At 36.7% G+C, this 20495-nt stretch overlaps 1 protein-coding gene across 5 annotated transcripts; it reads right to left on the bottom strand.

The window, feature by feature from the left end:
- Nucleotides 1-444: 444 nt before the first annotated feature.
- Nucleotides 445-20478, bottom strand: BNIP2 (BCL2 interacting protein 2). Of its 5 annotated transcripts, none has more exons than XM_064456620.1 (12): nucleotides 20395-20478; nucleotides 16140-16277; nucleotides 15533-15663; nucleotides 14712-14779; nucleotides 13458-13622; nucleotides 11390-11566; nucleotides 10655-10757; nucleotides 10247-10378; nucleotides 9580-9666; nucleotides 9336-9434; nucleotides 7902-7937; nucleotides 445-5290 (listed from the first exon to the last, which is right to left on the bottom strand). In XM_064456620.1, the coding sequence occupies exons 3-12, from the start codon at nucleotides 15580-15582 to the stop codon at nucleotides 5242-5244; spliced, it is 966 nt and encodes a 321-aa protein (XP_064312690.1). In that variant the 5' UTR covers nucleotides 15583-15663; nucleotides 16140-16277; nucleotides 20395-20478; the 3' UTR covers nucleotides 445-5241. The 5 variants fall into 5 exon arrangements, with proteins under 5 accessions (XP_064312690.1, XP_064312687.1, XP_064312688.1 ...); XM_064456617.1 differs by having other exon boundaries at nucleotides 20302-20424; XM_064456618.1 differs by lacking the exon at nucleotides 20395-20478 and adding an exon at nucleotides 20077-20228.
- Between the last annotated feature and the right edge of the window lie 17 nt (nucleotides 20479-20495).

Raw genomic sequence — 20495 nt, forward strand, 5'->3', positions numbered from 1 at the left:
GGCGAGTCCCCGGGCGGAGGCCCCTGCCCGTGCTGGGCGGCGAGCAGCAGGCCGAGGTGCAGCGCTGGCCCTTCACTCTACCCGCTGCGTCGCTAACGGGGCGGTTAACTTTTAAAATTATTTAATAACGAACACTGACAGTGGGTGTTTTTCCGGGTTGAGGTTTATTTTAGCCATGTGACTGAAATCCATGCCCTCCTCAAACTGAGAGCTTAACCTGTTCCCCTCTAACGTCGTACTCCAACCTCTGCCTTTGAAATACTCAACTCCAAAGCTATCTTCAAAATAATTGTTAAGTGACCCTGAGACTAGTGAACTGGCACCTACAGCACTTCATGAGCCATGTTTAAATTCCATGTTGTTGAGAGGGAGGGGGTGGTGAATACAATCACAGAAGACACTCATATTACCACCATATTCCTAAGCAGTAAAATAAAACATTCAGACCTTCTCCAAAGACATTTATTGCATTTATATTTTTCCTAATTAAAAAGTTTCCCTTAGGTATTAACAGCTAGCACATTCAGAAATGTGTTTATTGCATTACTCCATGACATGCTGGAACACAAACAGAAAACAAACTCATTTAAAAAGAAAGGATCGCAACATTAAGAGGTAGGTGAAGGGTCTTGTGTTTACATAGTTTTATATGAAAAGGGCAAAGGAAAAGTCACATCTGTGAAGAATATAAGTTAAGCCAGTTATAACCTATGCTTTTGCATGACTACTGCAGCTTCATTCTGTCAGACACTGCACATTTCCCATACCACAAGGTCTACTGGTACTAACAGACAATGTCTTAACCCTTCTATCTGCCATTCAACAGGTAGAGCACCCTACTACTAAGGCTTTTCTTTTTTATTAAAAGGCTTTGTGTTCAGATGACTAAGAATTGCAGAGCCACTGGGAAAGTAAGCATCTATCTTCCATTAATATTGTTTGTAATTATTAACCTGGAATTCCAAATAATAAATACTAACTAGCAGCTGAGCAAGCTTGATTAAGGAGCACGGTAAATAAGGACTTGACTTTAAAACACTCCAGTAGCTTTTACTCAGATCATTTTCTATAGTAGGAAAAAAAAAAAAACTCAGTATGTTTAAATCGGAGTAATCTGGGCAGTCCAAATTGCAAAACTGAAAAAAGATCTAGTTCAGCAAAGAATAGCTTTAAGTTCACTGACTTCAGTCATGCTTGAAGGGAATGGTGAAGAACTATAATACAACTGCACCCTCTTCACTTCACAAATGCCCTTTTCCCCCCAGTAGCTCAACATAGGGAAAAAGATGTGACGAGGGAAACAATGTAGTTCAACTTACAATTCTAAAGCTAGGAAAGTTGCAAAATCTGTCTTTCAGAATATGAATATTTAAACATTCCTTATATTTCAGAGTGCTGCTCTGACTAATACCATGTATCCTTAAAAAGTATAATTAAAGCACTTATTTCAAGCATTTCTGACAACCAGTCGGTGAAACAAATCCTCTAATGAATGACCTGCACCCACAAGGATTGAATAAGAATTTTCACTGAATGCTCTGTAAGACTTCTGCAGTTACAAAAAGCACAAGAGCTATTATACCTCTCCCCTCTCTTCCTCATACGAGACTTTTCTGAGGGAGACTGGAATGACTTGAGAATTCAAGTCATCTCCAAAGACAACAGCTTTTGCTAAGAGATGCATTTAAGCAGTCTTTCCACATAATACTGTATAAATCCATAGGATACCCAGACAAAAATTTGACACTGGGAGAAATACACTTTTCACTAAGAAACTTAATTCTTTGACAGATTTAGTTTAGAAAGTGCCCATTCACAATGTAGTTCCATTATTTTCTGTTAAGTACAGACATTTCAGTAGGTGACACCAGTGAAGCCGATATGTGACTAGGTGCCAATGCCACTCTCTCCTCCCTATGACACACCTCAAGGTCATTTCATAAAACATTCAATTACCATCAATATGTAATCTAATATTGAAGTCTGACACAAATTAACTGTTGAAAGGTTTTAAGCTGCCATTAGACCATTTAAGTGCATGATGCAAACTTGCTGAAACATGGTAACAAATACAGGTTATATACTAATTGTGTGCAATTACAATAATACAATTAGTCATTGTATAGCTACTGTTTCTTAGCACAAAGTCCCTCTACTAAGTACAGCTAGGAATACTACTCTTCACTTGTTCACTGAAAATAAAGGGAAAAAATATGCTAAACTGCATTGTTATGAACAAGGTTCCATACTATTCTAAGTGGTTCTAAGGTTTTTGGAACCAGGAATTCTCTGTTTTAACATCCCAGAACCTCAAAGACTTCAATATGCTTCAGCACTAAATCCTTATACATCCCTCTCCACTACTTTCCAACAGAACATGGCTTTGCCATACTACACAGAACATTTGGAACGTTCAAGCAATCCAGAGTCTAGTCACATCAGTTTTTAATGACACTTTCTGCAAAGTATCTTTGCCACTTCTGAACACTGATCCTGTTATAAAAATCAAAATGCCACATCCACGCACAGAGAGGTCACTGGCCCAAACACCTCTATTTCAGTTGCACACATTAACAACAAAAGATAACTAAGAACTTATTACCCCATATATATATATAAAAACTAATGAGACCTCCAAATCAAAGGTAAATTAGTGACTCATGAAATTATCTTTGCTTGACAGGGCTCAAACTGTGTTCTAGCCGTGTGTTTTTCTTCTAGGAGGAAGTGCCATTGAAAGGTCAATTCCCTATGATAATATATCTTATCACAAAGTAATTCAGGTTTTGAAATAACTTTTGTTAAAGGATGACCTTCAAGTTTTCATGTTTTAAAATATTAAAATATATTAAATTATTTTATAGATTTAAAAAAGGATAAGTTTGACAAAAAGTTACGCATCTGTGTTCAAGATAATTTTGGAACCTCTTTGCTTTTTGTAAACACCCACCTCACCATTAAAAGACGAGCTGCAAAAGGTCAGAGGGGAATAATTCTTTAGTACACCTGTTTATCAAGTTGAGTATCTTTAGGCACCAAAGAACTATTGTGCTGTGTATTCATCCACAAAAACTTATAATAGAGAAATAAACCATTAGATAAGCACATACATATTTCCAAAAGAAATGTGGCAGCATGAAACTGCAACATGAAACTGTAGAATCACTCAGCCACCAGGAAAGACAATAATAATCCCATCATTTGATATGGCCTGTACAGAGGACTGGCTACTCTATATTGCGCTATACATACAGGAAGCAACAGGACATATAGAACTACAATCCCTCCACTAAGAATATGATTTTACAGAGAACAGTATGTTTGGGGTTTTTTTTAATTAAGAAAAACTTGAAATGAGATGATCAGAATGCTTAGTATCTAGCTTCAGACCCACACAGAGTCAGTAAAAATCAGGAAGGTTCACAGGTTTGCATGTGCATACACACTACGCTGTGAAAGTATCAAAAGTAAACAGGCTGTACATGTCCAATTTACTGACTTCACATTAATGTGGGTCAACATCAAAACTGAAGCCAGAGATAAGACAGCCCCAAAGAAACTATTCACATTCACATTCTGCTTTCAGAGATCCAAACCTGATGAAATGGATTCAAGGCAACTTGAAATTAGGATTGCCTGTTGAAAGAGACATCCTGCATATTAATCTTTTTGAAACTGTGATACAGAAGCTACTATAACAAAAGTACATAGATCTTGAGATGAAAGTCTCTGAATTGCAGACTTAAAATCCCAGAGACATGGGCAATTTGCCCTCATCTGACATGAATATGCTCTCAGAGTCTATGCATTTATCATTAGAGATGGTAGACTAATTGTTAATTGGTAATAAGTCTTGACCACGGAACTCTCTTGACTGCTATTTATCAGTGTCAGGTAGTAATCTGGTTGAAGGCAATTTTTTTTTTTTTTTTTAAGTAAGAGAACTATGCAACACTAACTTTTAATGTAACTGAGAATTGATCCTTTTTGCATTAAGACAAAATTGTGAGCACAATGAAAACCAAAAGTGAAGACTTAATATAACTCCTGAATGGATTTATTTGCACACACCTGTCCTTACACAAAAATAGCAATGATTATCAAGAGGTGTTACAAACTTTTAGAACTTGGACATGTAGTTCCATGTCCAAGAACACCTCTTAGAGATACAAATTTACTACCATTGTGGGGAGAAAAAAAGACACTCCACCCATTAAATCACTTTTTTTGTTAAGTGAAATTAGTGCTGGTATCATGTGTCAAACTAAGAGGTTTAGAAAAGGATGTTTCATCTACAAGGACGACGCAGGTAACATAAGACTCCCCATACCTCCGCAAACAATTGATGTTATGGCTAGAATATCTATGAAACTCCCAAGCTTTACTGAGTATGTCCAGAGTTCCTACTGGTGACAACTGATAATCATCCAGGGAGAACTGTACTGAACTAATTTCCTACTGGTAGTTGAGATAGCCTTGGCTTACTGAAGCAGAATCTAAATTAGCAACTTATATTGAGAAAGGTCTGATATCTTACTAGTCATTCAAACTGTTCAGCTTCTATTGTGGCTTACGCTTAAAACCTTTAGCCAATAGACTGAAGTTCACAAAACTGCAGTTCTGCATTCTAAAAATAGATTACAAGACAGCAAAGTACAAGCTCACTCTAGTGAGGTAAACAAGTACTGCTTGTATTAGCTATGTGAACAAAAATAAGGATCTCCACACTTGCGAAAGACTATATTATGTGATTGTTAATATCCAAACAAATTAAGGTTTCTGTGACAACAAAGAAATGCACTTGACCATTGACAGCAACAGATTTATACAATAACAACAAGTAACTTATGGCCTTGTCTACCTGCAAATGAATTCCTTTAGCAGGTACACACAATATATCGCTCAGTCATAAAAATATATATTATCTCTTTCCTTTAACATTTAGGTATATAAATATTTTACTGAAGAACATGCATCATTTAGATAAACAATTGCAAGAACGCCCTCTAAAAACAGAGTTCTTTGACATTTAGCAGTATAAAATTATTAATGGCTATGTTTATGTAAAGTCAAGACAAATCAATACAGCAGTAAGCAGTCCATTGTGTGCTAGTCCAAAGAAATGAAGCACCTTTTGCAAGAGGTTATATAATATATACACACACAGAGAATGCATTATAAATGGAGCAAAAATAACATAATTCCATCTGCATATCCTTCAGTCTTGTTTGGACTCCAAACTTACTGTTCACTTTTCTGCTCTTGTTTTCCATTCAGCTCTTGGTCAACTCTGCTTAGCAAAGAAAGCAGTAAAATTAAAACTATGTTAAGTAGTTTAGTTTGATAGTTCATATTAAGCAAAACCTATTAATCTTAGCAGAAAAACACAAAGCTTTTACATGGAAAAAGTTTTAGTAAATAAATATTAAGCTTTTAATGGAGTGCAGTCACAACAATGCCTTTTTTTTAAATTTCCTACCTCCCCCTAGAAATTAAAGTTGTTAAGAAACCATTTAACTATAGCATTCAAAAGAGAGCATTTGAAAAGTGCAAGTGAAGTTTGACTACAGAAGGAAAAAAAACAGGTTCTCTGCTTTTATTAATGAATGCAAGCAGGAATACAAGTTTACAGGTAATATGACTTTGAATTCATACGCTGCAGAATAAGCACAGAATTACCTTTAATGTTATAGTAATTAAGCCAAGAAAGTAACAGCACTAGTTGAATCAACAAGAGTTACGTGGCTCCTTAACTGCAATACTCCAAGACTCTTATAATCACCCAGGAAAAATTCATCATTATGCTGCTGAAACTGTTTTGTTTGTTTGTGGTGAGTTTTGTTGTTGGGGTTTTTTTTGTTTGCTTTGGGGTTTTTTGTGTGTGTCATTTTGTTTTGGGTTTTTTGTTTGTTTTTTAAATATCTCTCTCTCTCTCTGCCTCGGGACTAGCAAACAAAATGCTTTGCAGAAACTAGTGGATGGTTGACAGTCCTGCACAAGATGTACTCTTCCTCTTTACAGTAAGAACAAGCTATAGGCCTAACTATATATTCTGGAAAATATGTTGTGCATTGAGCTAAGTTGATTTCTAAACCAACAGCAGTTCCAAAGTGAGAGTGGCTAAGGCCAAGTTTGTCTTCTAACAACCTAATTGTCTTACCTACCTGTCCAGACTTTCAAACTATAACCAGCCAGTTTTTCAAAATGATAAAAACAATGACAGCTCTTCTAGGCTGTGAGGCAAGGTGTTTTTGGTTTTGGGTTTGTTTGTTTTTTCCCCCAGCCGTAAGAACTTAAACTAGTATAGAAGGACCCAACAGGTCTGGAACAGTGTTGTCTAGAAGCAGTTCCAGTTGACTACCTGTTCACCTGCACAGCATGCAGCTGCAACTCATCCCTGTCCTCCCTGCAGCTTCTTCAGAAAACACATTTTTACATGACTTATAGGACTAATCACAGAAAGTGTCAGAAAATATGGTAAGCTAATGCAAACAAGCTATGATAAACATACAGCTGACAGTATAAATCCAGTAGTATATAATAGTCTAGCTTCCAAAGCGGCTCGTACACATAGCCAAAGAATTCCTACTGCCATCCTCAACAAATTTAGTAACTCAACTTCAACACATCTCCTTTCCCCCATTATAATAACTAACGCCTACAACTGCTTTCAACCTCATTGAAGTCTCAGCATCAAGTAGTGCCTGTGATCTCTCCTCTATACATGTGTCACTTGGGAACATGCTACTTTTTACAAAAGTGATGGTAGCATAGATGATATTAACAGGGACACTAGAAAGTGCTTGTTGTACTGGAGGTTTTTAGAAGTCTTTACATTACCGTTTCAATGTCTCAGGCCTGCATCCTGAATAGTGGGCCTTGCAATAGAATTGGGCCAAATTATGCACACTGGGGGGGGAGGGAGTAAAAAAATCAAGTAGAATTATTGTTCAATATGTACTGAAAGGGTTTCTTAAATTTGACAGGCTTAGTACTTCACATTACACACTACGAGATTATCACTTAATGGGAATAATTCCTAGAGCATGTTCAACACTTCTCACTAGCTTTACCTGATAGCTTTTAGAAAGAATTTAAATTCCGTTTATTTTAATCTCTTAGTGTTCCTTTCTATGTCTATTATCCAATTTAGACAATAATAGTGCACCAATAGTTATGCACACAAAGGAAGAGTAATTTAAAAAAAGCAAAGTTAACAGCAAAACCTTTCAGAACATTTGTTAGTGACAGAGTGAAATAATAATGTACCCATTCAAAAATTTCATCAGCTGCTAGAATAGCTTGAACAGTTAGCAGAAGACTGAAAATTAACAAAATGAAAATCCAATGTTTATTAGCAAGGAACATAGGCACTGCAAATACAAACAGCACTAAAAATACTAGATTGCATCTGTGCAAGTTAATAACTAAAAAAGTAGTGAATACCAAAAATACAAAAGACAAGATTCAATATTAGAATTTCTTCCAGAGTTCCATCTCTGCTGATACATAGCTACTGCTTAGTACCTAAAACCAGCTCTTCCCTCAGACATCACCTCTTCTTAGAAACAGCAGAACTTGATTTAATTAATACAAAAGCAGTACTTTTGCCTCTTGCAGATTCAGTTGAGAATCCATGTATCCCCTTAAAAGTGAGCATCTCATGTAATAGAGTAATAGAGACTATTGACAAATCTCTTTGAATATCCAGGGTGAGTTCTTTCAGATGATATGCCCTGCTTGCAGGCAGTATAGTTACTTTCATGCATAAAAACCTTAGTCACTAGTGCGTGTTTATATTTACAAATGCTTATTCCTTTATGCAAGCCAATCAACTGGGAGTTAGTTGCAGTGCAAATAGTCTTTATCTAGATGCAACCCTAATCAAAATATGAATATACCTTTTGTGTTTCTTTCTAAACTTTTCTTCTTCATACCTTGGTGAGGAAAAGTTTTATTTCAGTAAATATAACATATGAAGGCCAAATTCAACAGAAGCTGCAAACTGGTATTAGTGCCAATACAGTTTGTAGAAACATACCAAGTTTTGAAACTGATACCATTAAGAAGAATATATTTTATCTCCAACATTTTAAGCATTAAACAAGAAGCATTAAGATTAGTTACTATGAAATAACATATGAATTCAGTACAACTTGTACAGCATTAACGTCCATCACTAAAATTTAAAGCCTGTATTCATAACAGTTTGAAGCCAGATATAATCTTCCACAGAAGTCTGAGAATTGACTCCATAAGTCAACCAAGTTCAGCCTTTGCAGAACAGTTAAAGGTTCATCAATAAAGCCTTTCAATACTTGGAATGATAGTCTGAATATTCATAACACATCCTTCAAAAGCCCCAATAAAAAAAATATTCTAAAGATAGCATAAGGTTGCTTCAGCATTGTCATGTCTTTCCTCCCTGCCCAAGAAAACTGTGTTTTCTCTATTTTATAAAAAGTTAAATAGTGCAGCTGATACCATTTCTGGGGAGGGGGGTGGATTTGACCAACATGGATATGCCCTCCTGTCCATACAGTGAGACTATGCTGTCTTTCCTTATGGAGTTCCCAGCCTATGATCACCTATTCGGATGCATACTGTATAGATTTTGTATGTTACACCCTTCTAGTAGGCTGATCAATTTATCATCATGATTATTAGTATTTTCATCTGGCTTAAGACCCAAGTTTATGGTTTCTACTCTATTACTGCACCCACAAATGTTATTGACAGAAGCGTCATCATTATATTTGAGTGCAGAGTTGTGCTGACCTTAAAAATGGATATTTGTATCTGGAGGGAAGGAAGAGAAGAAAACCAAGGACACTGATGCTGCCTTCATGTCTTCAAAGTAGTTTTAGAACTGCTATGGGTAGGGATTCAGCATTTTTCCACTACAGCTTTTTTTTCCAAATTAAATCCCAACCCAAGTGATATTTCACCACTTAACTTGTTCCACATTTTAGCATGAACACTGAAGATACTGTAAATAGCTTTATTATCAAGCCCAGAATTTCTCACTCATAAGCCAGTTTACTATACTAAGGGGTAGAACAACTGGAATGAGATCTTGTCTCTAAAAACTAATTCACACACCATAACTTGGTAATTATGTTAGGCCTTATCTGTGAAAATCCCTATACATTTAACATTTTGACTACCCATGCTACTCTATACTAAACTGTAGTTAGCAATGTGGTCAAATACAGATACTTCTCCTAGAGACAGCATTTTATTAAATTAAAACTATTACGTTCAAACCAATCGTTAAATATGATATGTACTGTTTTAAAACACAGTGTAGAACATGTTTGAATAATAAAACGTACTGTTTTATGCATTCTGGGATGCCAACGTATTCCATGGGGATGAGTTCAGCTAATTCTGCCAGGGTAAAGACATATCTTATTTTTTGGCTGAATTTTGAGCTGTGGAAGAACAAATGCAGGGTACAGTTAAAACTTAACAATTTTCCAGTAGGTCAATATTAAAACAGTTTTTGAAGTTTACGGTAAACAATTGTTAGGATTATTTAGAAAAAGAGAAAGAAAGAAATAGCTTCCAGAGTATTACCTAATAAAAGGTTTTGTGATGGCCAGAAGTGTTCTGATGAACCAAGAAGGATGAACTATGATTAATGATTTCAGATTTTTCCTTAACCTGAAGAATTCAAACAGCAGAGATAATTACTAGAACAAAAAGGCAGCAGGACAACAAGGGGGTTTTTTAGTACATAAAAAAGCATGGTTTTTCAAGCACAACTGTCACATAAATCTAGTATTCTGACATTGCATTATCAGAAATTACCATCTGCCAGAATTAAAAAACCGCATAACTGTATAGCCAACATTTAAGATGTACCATCAGTTTGACAATAATGACAAGGAAATAACATTCCAGAGAGAACCTTCTTTGCATCTTTTTACACAACTAATGAAGTGGTTCACCAAGGACCCGCCTTGTTATATTAATATATATGAAGTTTTAAGGATATTCTACATGGTAACAGTATTCTAACACTACTACTATTTTCACAACAAAGAAAACAGAAAAACGGGGCATGCCTGTAGTATTATTCCACACTGTCTACCTTAGGAAGAGGTTTTCAATACATCAAGCGATTTGCTTAATTAAATCTTAATCAATAGGTACCAGACACCACATAAAACAGTAATTTTTCCTAAATATGTATACTACTGAGCATGCCAATACTGTAAGAAAACACTGCAGAGCTTCTTACCTTCTATCAATTTGCTGGTAACATTTCCTAAGCCAGCCTAAACTTGGCATTTTCCTCCGTGTTGTTGCACCATTCAGATAAACTATCATATAGTTCTCTGCTACTAACAGCTCTAAAGTGCCAATTACATACCTGCAGAGATAAGCAAAGAAAATTTTCAAATGAACATCTGGATAGTAAAGTAATTCCTATATTACAAAAAAAAGTTAGCAACAGTGTTGAGCAACATTTAGTCTTTTTTCCTTCCCCTGGAAGCAGATGATGTTGCTTTTCTATTTGTTACCTTTCCCTCATCTGAAATATGAAGAGCTTCATAAAAAAAAGGAGAGAAGTAACTGCCCTTACATTAAAATGCTAAGTTTCACATTGTGAAACTAAGACAGTATTCGGAGGTAGATGATGACTTACTTAAATAGATTGTCCATTAGATATCTGTAGTTAGGCTGGCTGCTTTCAGGCATAAAGCATACAGCAAACACAACAATGGCATTTAATCCATCACCATAATAACCTAAAAACAAAGAAAAAAGCAGCAGTAGTAACAAAGGTGACTATACCTTGACTACTTTTACACAAAGTCAAGCAGTTTCAGTAAGGTTTTTCATTATTTACCTTAGAGATTTACAAATGTCTGTTCTATATGGAAGGACTCATAGAGTTACAGAAAACATCAAGATTTCTTTTTCAAGTTTTTCTACTTCTAAAGAAATAGCTGAAGTTGATATAAATCAAATGCTGTGCCTACAAATCAACATTTCAATATAGAATCTCAGTATATTTAACATTTTATATAATCAACTTTTCATCCAACCTAAACTCCACAGACTATTGGGAAGTCAATAAATTGATTTATGCCTTAGTAGATCTACAGTTAATACTTTCAACACTCAAAGACAAAAATTTATACTGGTAGTACTGACACTGTAAACAGGTAAGTATATCTCATTACATACATGCATGTTAGTAGCTTCACTGAATGTGTACATTTTTGAACTTTAGTCAATAAGGAAAAAATATTAAAACATGCACCTTAATACTCCATTAAATGAATCATCAGGAGTCTTTATGCCCAAAGATCTTCCTGTGCTACCCCAACTTAGGGAATTTCTCAACACTTCCCCTCAGCACACCACTGATCCTTACCACCATGACTGATAACTTTTTTATATGGTTCGATTGCCTTCATGTCCACCCTGTGGTCCTGTTCTCCAATCCTAAACATTCGCCAGCGTCGACCATTATCTTTCTCCTCTGCTGCAGTGTATTCAGTAAATGATCCTTTCCTAATTACATCAGTAGTTTTTGGTTTTGGAAGATCATCTGCCAAAGTTAAAACACGTTTAAGATCCATCATGAATACTATGCATTGTGACAATCAATTACAACACAAGTTAACCACTTTGCTATCTAATCTATTTTAATATTCTTTAGCCAGTCAGACATATCAGCTGACTTAGTTCCTTCAGTCATTACAAAACAGGATCTCATGGGTGTCACTTTATCAAAATACTCTATGTAGACAGTTATCCATTGACTATAATTTTCTATGTTAAAGTACATGACAAATTTCCATTCATGTAGGAGGCCCAATTAATTGTAGGCTTTCAGAACACAGACCTTGATGGATCTCATCAAAATAGACAAAGTGGTTAACTCCAATGATAATTACACAGGTTGCTTGATCACAGGTTTATATAAAAGCAGGATTTAAAACATCGACAGTACCTTGCAAGCAGACATGCAGACAAATCTATTAGAAATTAATTCTAATTCACACATGTGCAATCAATATTTATGAAATTTATGCTGACAGTAATCTGTAAAACAATATGCTCCAATTAAGTTATGATTCTTTACTTTGTTGCACAGACCTTACCCAAAGCGGAAAAAAACCTACTGCAAGTTAGTTGTCTGTTCCCAACACAAAGCTGTTAATTGAAACTATCCTTCCAGGAAAATGAAGGCAGCAGCATTAAAGGAAGAAAAGACAGAAACCCTTTTCAGCCACTTTTAAAAACAAGGCACAATCATTTGGAACATTTCCTTCGCATCATTGCAAGACTAACCCTAAATACCAATTCTTCTTCACTAAAATTATGAAAATCCTTTTACACAGGTAAACCCACACTCCATTATGAAAATCTCACCTGCAATATGTCTTTAGCTATTTAAAAAAACCCTTATTCTAAAGGCTGTTTCTTTCTCCATTTGTAAGTCTCTTGAACAACAGGTAGTGTTTCATACATAACAGTGGAGAAAGCCTCCTGTTTACTCAGGAATTAAAATTATTTTATTTCCAGAATAAAAAAACCCAACAGAGTTCACATGTTTACTTATTAGAAACATTCTTAAGTCATGAAGCTTACAGAAGTTAGCTCCAACTGTTTGACCAACACAACAGTTCTTGGCTTACATAAAAGGGCCTTAAAACATAATTAAGGTGCAAGTTTAAAACTTGTGCTTTAACCCCTACACAGAACTTTTTTACCTCAAATAAAATTTGTTAGAATCTCCAGGTTTTGCTTACAAGAGTAAGCTGAAACCTCTAACCATTTCTTAAAGTTAAGATCATTAGTAGTGTGACTATAAACCAATTTTACCTAACAAGCCATTTCAGAATTCCTTAATATAGAGGCTCTTCTACCACTTCCAGTCAATCCAGAAAGCATGCAAACCCTAAGGCTACCGACCTTTTGCCATTCTCACCACAATAAGATATAAGATCAGGTGCTACTCAATATTTTTAAAAATACCATTTAGTTCTCCTTCAGTACAAAGGCTTCCAATTAATCTATTTCTGACTAGCTGATCTACTTCCCTTTATATGGTCCACCTCCATTTAAAACTGATCTATAATACATGTAAAACACTCTTTACTTCCTCCCACCACCACCACCCCCCAGGTTGGTTCTTAAACATACTGCAATGGAGAGGATTTCCCATAACTTTGAGTCTTACAGGTATTTAATGACATTCACCCAAGTTTATTTGGAGTTACAGCTATTATGTTGCCTGTTTATTAATCAGTCGAGGTCTGATTTGTCCTTTAAAAATTCATGGTGCCTATTTCCAATTTCTAATCAATCCCGTTGTATTTTTCCTGATGTAATACTGAGTAATATTTTTTGTTTCCCACCTGAAAAACTGTTGACCTGCACATAAGAAAATAAAAATATTCTGGGGCATCAGACAAAAGTATCAAAATACTTACCTTCCCATTCAAACTCATTGCTATTTTCTGAAGGAGTGTCTAAATTGTCCAAATCAATCTCTCCACTCTCATCCAAGTCAGACAAAACAGATTCCTCACTGTGATCCAAAGTTAAGCTAATATCTGGAGCCATTAGTTTCTTCCTCACTTTGGTTCCATTAACCTCTGTTTAAAAAAGCAATGTACTTATTTTCAAAGCTAAAGAGTTTAGCTATGCATATTAACAAAGACAGAAAAGTACAGTGCTTTCTCAGAATGCATTGTAAGTTAATGCACATAATTTAAACAATGTGACTTTGGAATAAGAATTAAACATGGGGTAAATAAACAGCACTTGGGAGTTAAAGTTCAAATCCTCAGTCGTGTAAGGTTACATGATTGCATACACACTATAATTACAACAGAAGACCACCATCCTCCCTACAGAAGAAAAACCTGAAGTGCTGCCACCACCTAAGCAACTATTACCCGTGCTAGCTACATCAAAGTGTACCATACTAAATAAGTCTTACAAATAATGCAATAGATTCATGCCTCCAGCCCTTGTTTTTGTTCGGTATTGGTAACATCGTAACCATCTTTAATGAAATTAAAAAATAATATACAAGCTGGAGAGAAGAGGGAAAAAAACAGGCTGACAGTAAACAGCGAGGACCGAAAGTTAAAGAAACTATTAGGCGAATACACAGCATGCTTTGAGACACAAGGCAAATACCTGTATAATTTATACAGCAGTTAAAAGCAGAGAGTAAAATAAAATCACTTGTCTAGCACTTGAAATGCCACAACTAAAGCAGGAAGACAAATTTTTAAAAATTTGAAATTTAAAAAATCTGTATTAATTCCCCTCTGACCATTTGGACAAGCAACATTCTTAAAAGGTCACAGATGCCTTAGATTTGGAGCAAAACTAAGGTAGGCCCCAACTGATGCACAGAAGCCAAGTAATGAACCAAGATTAAGACACATCAGGAAGTCAGTGCAATAATTCATTTTTGTCCAGTATTACCTGGGTAGCTCTGTTCACAGGGAAGATGAAGAATCTCATTTTATTCCAAAACTCTTTTTTCCCTAGACAAGTTATTATAAATAACCTTTACATACAAAAAGGTCATTTGGAATACTGTGTCCTCAAGCCTGACAAAAAAAAACCACACCAAAAAAAACACCAAAAACACCCTACACAAAAATGGAGCTTTAAAACAGCCATCTAAGCAGGAAGCAGTCAGCTTGACCAGAGCGGAATGTTCTTACCAGCTTCACTTTCTCTTCCAGCTGCAGCCAATATATCTGACTCAACAGGATCATCCTCTGGTAGGGGCCTAGTGCACGAAGTAGAAACTATTGTTACAAAACTTTTTTCTTTTTTTAAATAGCCAGCTAAATGCCAAATATTTAGACTTACACATCAAAAAAAACCACTATGGGATAGTACTGAACCAAATTTACTTATAGCCTAAGTTCAAGCTTTCAGTAAACAAAGCACCAAAGTAGCAGAAAATTCCTTTACAGCACTCAAGCTACCATCTGTCGATGTGACAAATGCCAAAACACTGGTTGCTATGAGTGTGTTCCATCCTTAAGAAAACCTGTCATATTCTTGCTAGAGAAATTTTGACATTAGATATATTACAGAAGTAGCTTAGTGATTTTATTATAGAACACTTCTTAATTCAGCTGTTTTAGTTTATTTGTAGGCCCAAGCATATCTAGCAGTCTAAACTGTTAAAAATTTTGCTCAGAGATGTTGCTTCATCAAATATTTGAGCCTTCAGACACCGGTAATAATATGCAAACAATCACAGAAAACAAACAAAGCCAAACTTAAAAATTTTCACTTCAGTAACACTGTAAACTTCAACAGTGGCATTCCTGTATTACTTAACTGACACATGAACATGAGGCGAACCCTTTCCAGACAACAAAGATAGATGACACTAAACGTTTTCAAGACTACTACATTAATGGAAATCACTTCAAGATTTTTACTGAGTCAGTTCACCAAGAAGATCAAGAGGTAGCTTATTCTAGATATTATGCATTTGCTTTTAATTACTTTAAAAAAAATTAAAAACCTTGGAAAGTCTTCATCTTGCCATTCTTCCTTAAACTCAACACCTTCCATTCTCCAGCCAACTTGAATTTCTAACAGAGACTCCTGATCAGGCAGAACCTCTTGTCTTCAGGACAGCGGACTAAAAAGGAGCTGCAGGAACATAACAAAAGATGCTAGTTTAATACTATTGTAATTCCCATACTTGCAACACATCCTTTCATTCAGCACTAAGTTGAGGTATTAATTAGGAAAAAAAACAACAGTTATGAGTTTATGGTTTGTTTCAATTTTTTTCCCCCCATACAAAACTACTATGGAACAGTTTATCATAAAATAACTTCCGTTGGAAGGGAGCTCAAGTAGTCCAACGGCCTGCTCAGGCAGGATCAATCTCTCAGTTAAAATCAAGGCCCTGAGCAACCTGACCTATCATTTAGGAATACATCAGTTTGCTCCAAACTGTAAGAAACCTGACAGCTCTCTAGATCCTCTAAGAGGTATTGAATAATTACATATTTTGAGAAAAAAAAACAACCAGATGGTCAGATCTAAAATACAACCCAGTTCTTAAAAATCCCAAACACTTTAAAGATAAATATTTCAGAAAGTGTTTTCAGAACACTCACCCTGTGATATACAAGTCGAGTTGTGTTTTATCAGGCTCACCCATCACCAGCAACAAGGCATCTCCAATAATGGAATACAATAAACCATTCTGCTGACATACAAGTCCAAGCCAGTTGAAGCTCTTAGCTGTATTGGCTCTAAAGATTGGCAGAAACAGGTAAACTTATCAATGAAGATGTGATAAAATCACCGCTAATCAAAACAGGAAACAATATTTTTAAATACAAAGAAGCAATCAACACAGAACACCAGTAAGTAAAAAGTTTGAATGCAATCATACTGCTAATTACGCCAGAGAGAGAATTTATTTTTTATGTGGCTAAAAAGAAACAAGTTACACTTACTCTTCTGTGGGATCACCTTTCATGACAATTCTCAATTTCTTTTCTCCTGACCTGATTACAGCTACAGACTGATTTTAAAATGCTTAAAGCTACACTACACAAGCTGAGTAATAAAAGAAATTAAGACTGATTTTTTTTTTAAACTGCAGTACCAGGGACAAATTGAACACTAACAACCAAAATTTAAGCTTATTTTACCGACATTTCCCTGCTTCCCTCACCCAGGAAATAAAAATAAGATTTCTAGAAAGAGGGAGCAACCTGGTTCCTCTTAGGGGTCTGACTCTTCTTGTTTGAATCGTTCAGCCCCTGCACTGCTCAGCTGCTGGCAGTATGTGCCTGTGCACACATTCTCCAGAAAGTTCTGCCAGCATTGGTCCCCCCAGCTCTCCCTCTTTCTATTTGTCCTTTTTGAATAACATAGCATTTGGAGTAGTTTCTTGCTACTTGAATAATATGACTTTCCTCATGAAACATGCCTTCTCTTTCATTAAGATGTTGATTTCTCAACATACAGTTTCTCTTGGGTACTAACCTGCTGAGTTTTTGCAACAATGAATTTTAAATATTTGCTTGGAGATAAGGTAATATTTTGATCAGTAGTAACACTGAATATGTATATAGTCTTTGAACATATTTGTTTCAGGACACTGAGATGAAGCACAAGAAGCTTCATGAAGTACCCTACACATTCAAGAGAATAGAGTGGCTACAATCAGTATGGAATGGACCATCTGATGCAAATACGCAGTTCATTATAAACAAGCAGACACCAAACCTAGAAGAATAGAATAAGGTTATCAGTTTAGATTAAGGGACAGATGAAGAAATGGAGAAAACTAACATTAAAAAAAAGTCCCCCGCACCACAAACCAACCCCATCCCTGTGCTAGTGGCTATAAAATGCTACTCTTGAGCTTGCCTGCACTGCATTCACAAACTGTCCCACAGGACAGTTTAAAGTAGGGTTTTGCTCCAAGACTCAAGAACAATTTTCTCACCACACTTCCAACGAGTACCAAACACGAAGTAACACCTATTGATTTCAGATGTACAGCATTGGAGCGCAGAAGCAATTCCTACCTGCATGTATTTCATTACATTAAGATAAACTTGATACACTAAGATAGGCACAGAGTTTAAAAGTTACTCATGCTGTAATCAAAGTTTGAGACACTTCTACAAAACACTTCTAGCATTACTTACAGAATTCTCATCAGCAACTTCTCATTAAGGTAGATTTGAAAGCAATCTTTCCCTAAATACTGCATAGTACAATCGCGAACAACTTAGGAGGGAAATTCCAAGTTTAACATGAGATAAGCTGGAATTCAGGTTTCCTGCATTCTACTTAACATGCAGACTGAGTAGCAGTTTTGGATGTTTCGACTTGAAGTATTACATATTAAAGCACTATCATTTGTCAACTAGAAGAATGAGAAATTAAGGAGGAAGAGTAATCTTCTCAGGAAAGCTAGAAAAGTGCCAACTTTAAAGTTAACTACTGAATAATTTTACATTCATAAAATAAATGTTTACAAAGCAGGGATTGGGGGGGTGGGAATCTACTATCTCTGCCTACACAAACTAAAGCAGAGTTTAGAATAGTCTTCTTACACCTGCTGTTAGTGCTGACATCTTCTGGTTTTACTATGCCAAAGTCTCTTTAATTCAGCTGTAAATGAAAGATCTAAAAGTTTAACTTGAAAAAGGTAATATATTGTAGTAATGCAAGTACTTATTAGTCATGTAGAAGCAATTAATTTCTACCTGATCTAGCACTCGTCACGGTTTCTGAGAACAGCAAGCCTTATCATTTTTACTCTGCATTGCTCACTTTACTTGAAGAAACAGAACTGAAGGACTGGGAGCTATCTAAAGGTCAAAAACTTCAACACATCAAAGAACATCTGGATGCAGGATTGCCATGTGATTCTGCTCCCTTACTGGAGCCACTGGACTTTGGTACTCAACAATGCCTTTTATACTTCTAAGTATCTCAAAAGGCAAGTTAAAATATTACAAAAAGAAAAAAAAAGTATAACAAGGGAACACATCACTAAAACCCACTACTCTTCCACTACAGCTAATGAATGGATTCGCATTTCCAGAACACCAGGTTAAGTTTGCATCTGACGAATATTGCTGCCTGCACCAGAAGTCAAACATCAGTGTTTTCATCCTTCCTCCTGGAAGGATAGAACCTTTCAGAGTTCTGTCATTACTACCAAGCTGGCTTAGTTGGTAGGTGCAAATACAATAGTGTTTTGAAGTCTGTTATAAGTTGCCATTTTTTAAATTTTATTTTACAGCTAAATAGAGACTCTGATCTGTCCCACACACTTAAAGAAAAAAAAAAAAGACAACAGAATGCATAAGCTAATTTTATTCACAAAGTTAAAGAACAATTTTTGTAAGTGGTCTTTAGGTTTTCACCCTTGAGTTCTCAGAAGAATACACAAATAAATAGGAGTTACACACTTATATGGCCATACCTACCTATCCAATACAAAGACCTATATTCAGTCCTTGATCAGCACCTCAGCATTTGAAGTAGAATAAATATAAACTTTACCTTGCAAGACAATTGCGATGATGAGCACACTAGTGAACTATGTACCTGACTGGCAAAGGATACCATGCTGTTTCAGCCTCAGATAGTAAAAACCAACTTCAAAAAAAGGTTAGCTTCTTTTTTTCTGCATCTCACCATTACCACTTCAACAACTGAGAGTTACAGTTAAGCAAATTCCAGGTTCCAGGCACTAAAGAGGTGCCTCTAAGTGTATTTTCACATTTGACTTTACAACAAGCCAAAAATAAGGACGAGAATATATTTTCTAGTACACACATCCACATGGTGCAGCTCACTCTAATTTCTAGATGTTTTTATAACCCCATTGGCTTTCAGAATGCGGCCACACTAGCCATGACACCAAGAAACTTTTCCCAGATCTGAAAATGGACATGCAAACTTTATCACTTGCAAGTTTGCATAATAAGGTGATGTAAAGACTTCCATTAATAACAAGTCAGTTCTTCGTCTCCTTTTACTCCCTTCTCTCAGCAAAGCACGGAGGAATCAGTCAGCTAAAAGTGACAACTTCTGAAAATACTCTTGCTTTCATCTCTGAAGATACTACTTTAAACTCCGCATTCAGAGCGATATAAGAAGCTGCATTTCTGAATCACTGAGAGTCATTTAAAGGTACATACTAGCTTGTCAGACAACAGTCAAGCAGAGTTTATACCCTGCCTAAATACAATCAATATTCTTTTGTAAGATTAAATAAGCATAAAAGTTAACCAGAAACAATCAGTTACTACTCAGTCTATTACATCAGTAGCTGGAAGTAAGAAGGAACTAAAATAAAAGGCACTAGAAAGCAACGCTAACTTCTGCGACATAGCTTTATACCCCGTATTTGCTAAACCTACATCCGAAAAAGCTATTCCGCTCACGCTCCCCACTCGTCACTCGGCCGCACAACAGAAAGGGAGGAAAAAAAGCGTGTCCGTAATCGAAGACAACCCCCCGGCTCACGAGCGGAAAGACGGCTGAAGTTTGCGCCGCTCTGCTGTGACTGCCTACCGGAACAAGGTCTTCACGTGTAGCACTGATGTGCCCAAACGTCCTCCCTCCGCCGCCGCCCTAGGGCCGTGCAGGCCGAAGCCGCGCTCCGCAGGGAGCCGGGCCAGAGCCCGCGCCGCGCCCCATCGGCAGGGCCGGCCACCGCTGAACCCCGCCGCCCCTCGCCCACCGGCCCCGCCCTGCGCCCGCACAGCCCCGCCGCCACCGCCTCCTCCGCGGCCCTACCTGGCGGGAGGCGGGCGGAGGGGAACGGGCCGCGACACGACCTCGCCCGCGCCGCCGCGGAAAGAGCCCGCTGCACTACGCGCCCCTGCTCACCCGGAAGCGCATAGGCCGCTAGGCTCACGTGACAGCCCGTCTCCCTCAGGAGTTAAGCATGCTCAAGCACATGCGTAAAATAGCGCCGCTGCCGCCCACCA

The sequence above is a fragment of the Phalacrocorax carbo genome, chromosome 7, assembly GCF_963921805.1.
Source record: "Phalacrocorax carbo chromosome 7, bPhaCar2.1, whole genome shotgun sequence".
NCBI lineage: Eukaryota > Metazoa > Chordata > Aves > Suliformes > Phalacrocoracidae > Phalacrocorax > Phalacrocorax carbo.

Excerpts from the sequence above, each read along its gene's own strand:
- BNIP2 (XM_064456620.1), bottom strand. The coding sequence starts at position 15,582 with ATGGAAGGTGTTGAGTTTAAGGAAGAATGGCAAGATGAAGACTTTCCA. Across the intron at positions 13,623-14,711 it reads TGGAAGAGAAAGTGAAGCTG|AGGTTAATGGAACCAAAGTG; the intron begins GTAAGAACATTC and ends TTTTTTAAACAG. Across the intron at positions 10,758-11,389 it reads AAAAGTTATCAGTCATGGTG|GTTATTATGGTGATGGATTA; the intron begins GTAAGGATCAGT and ends CTTTGTTTTTAG.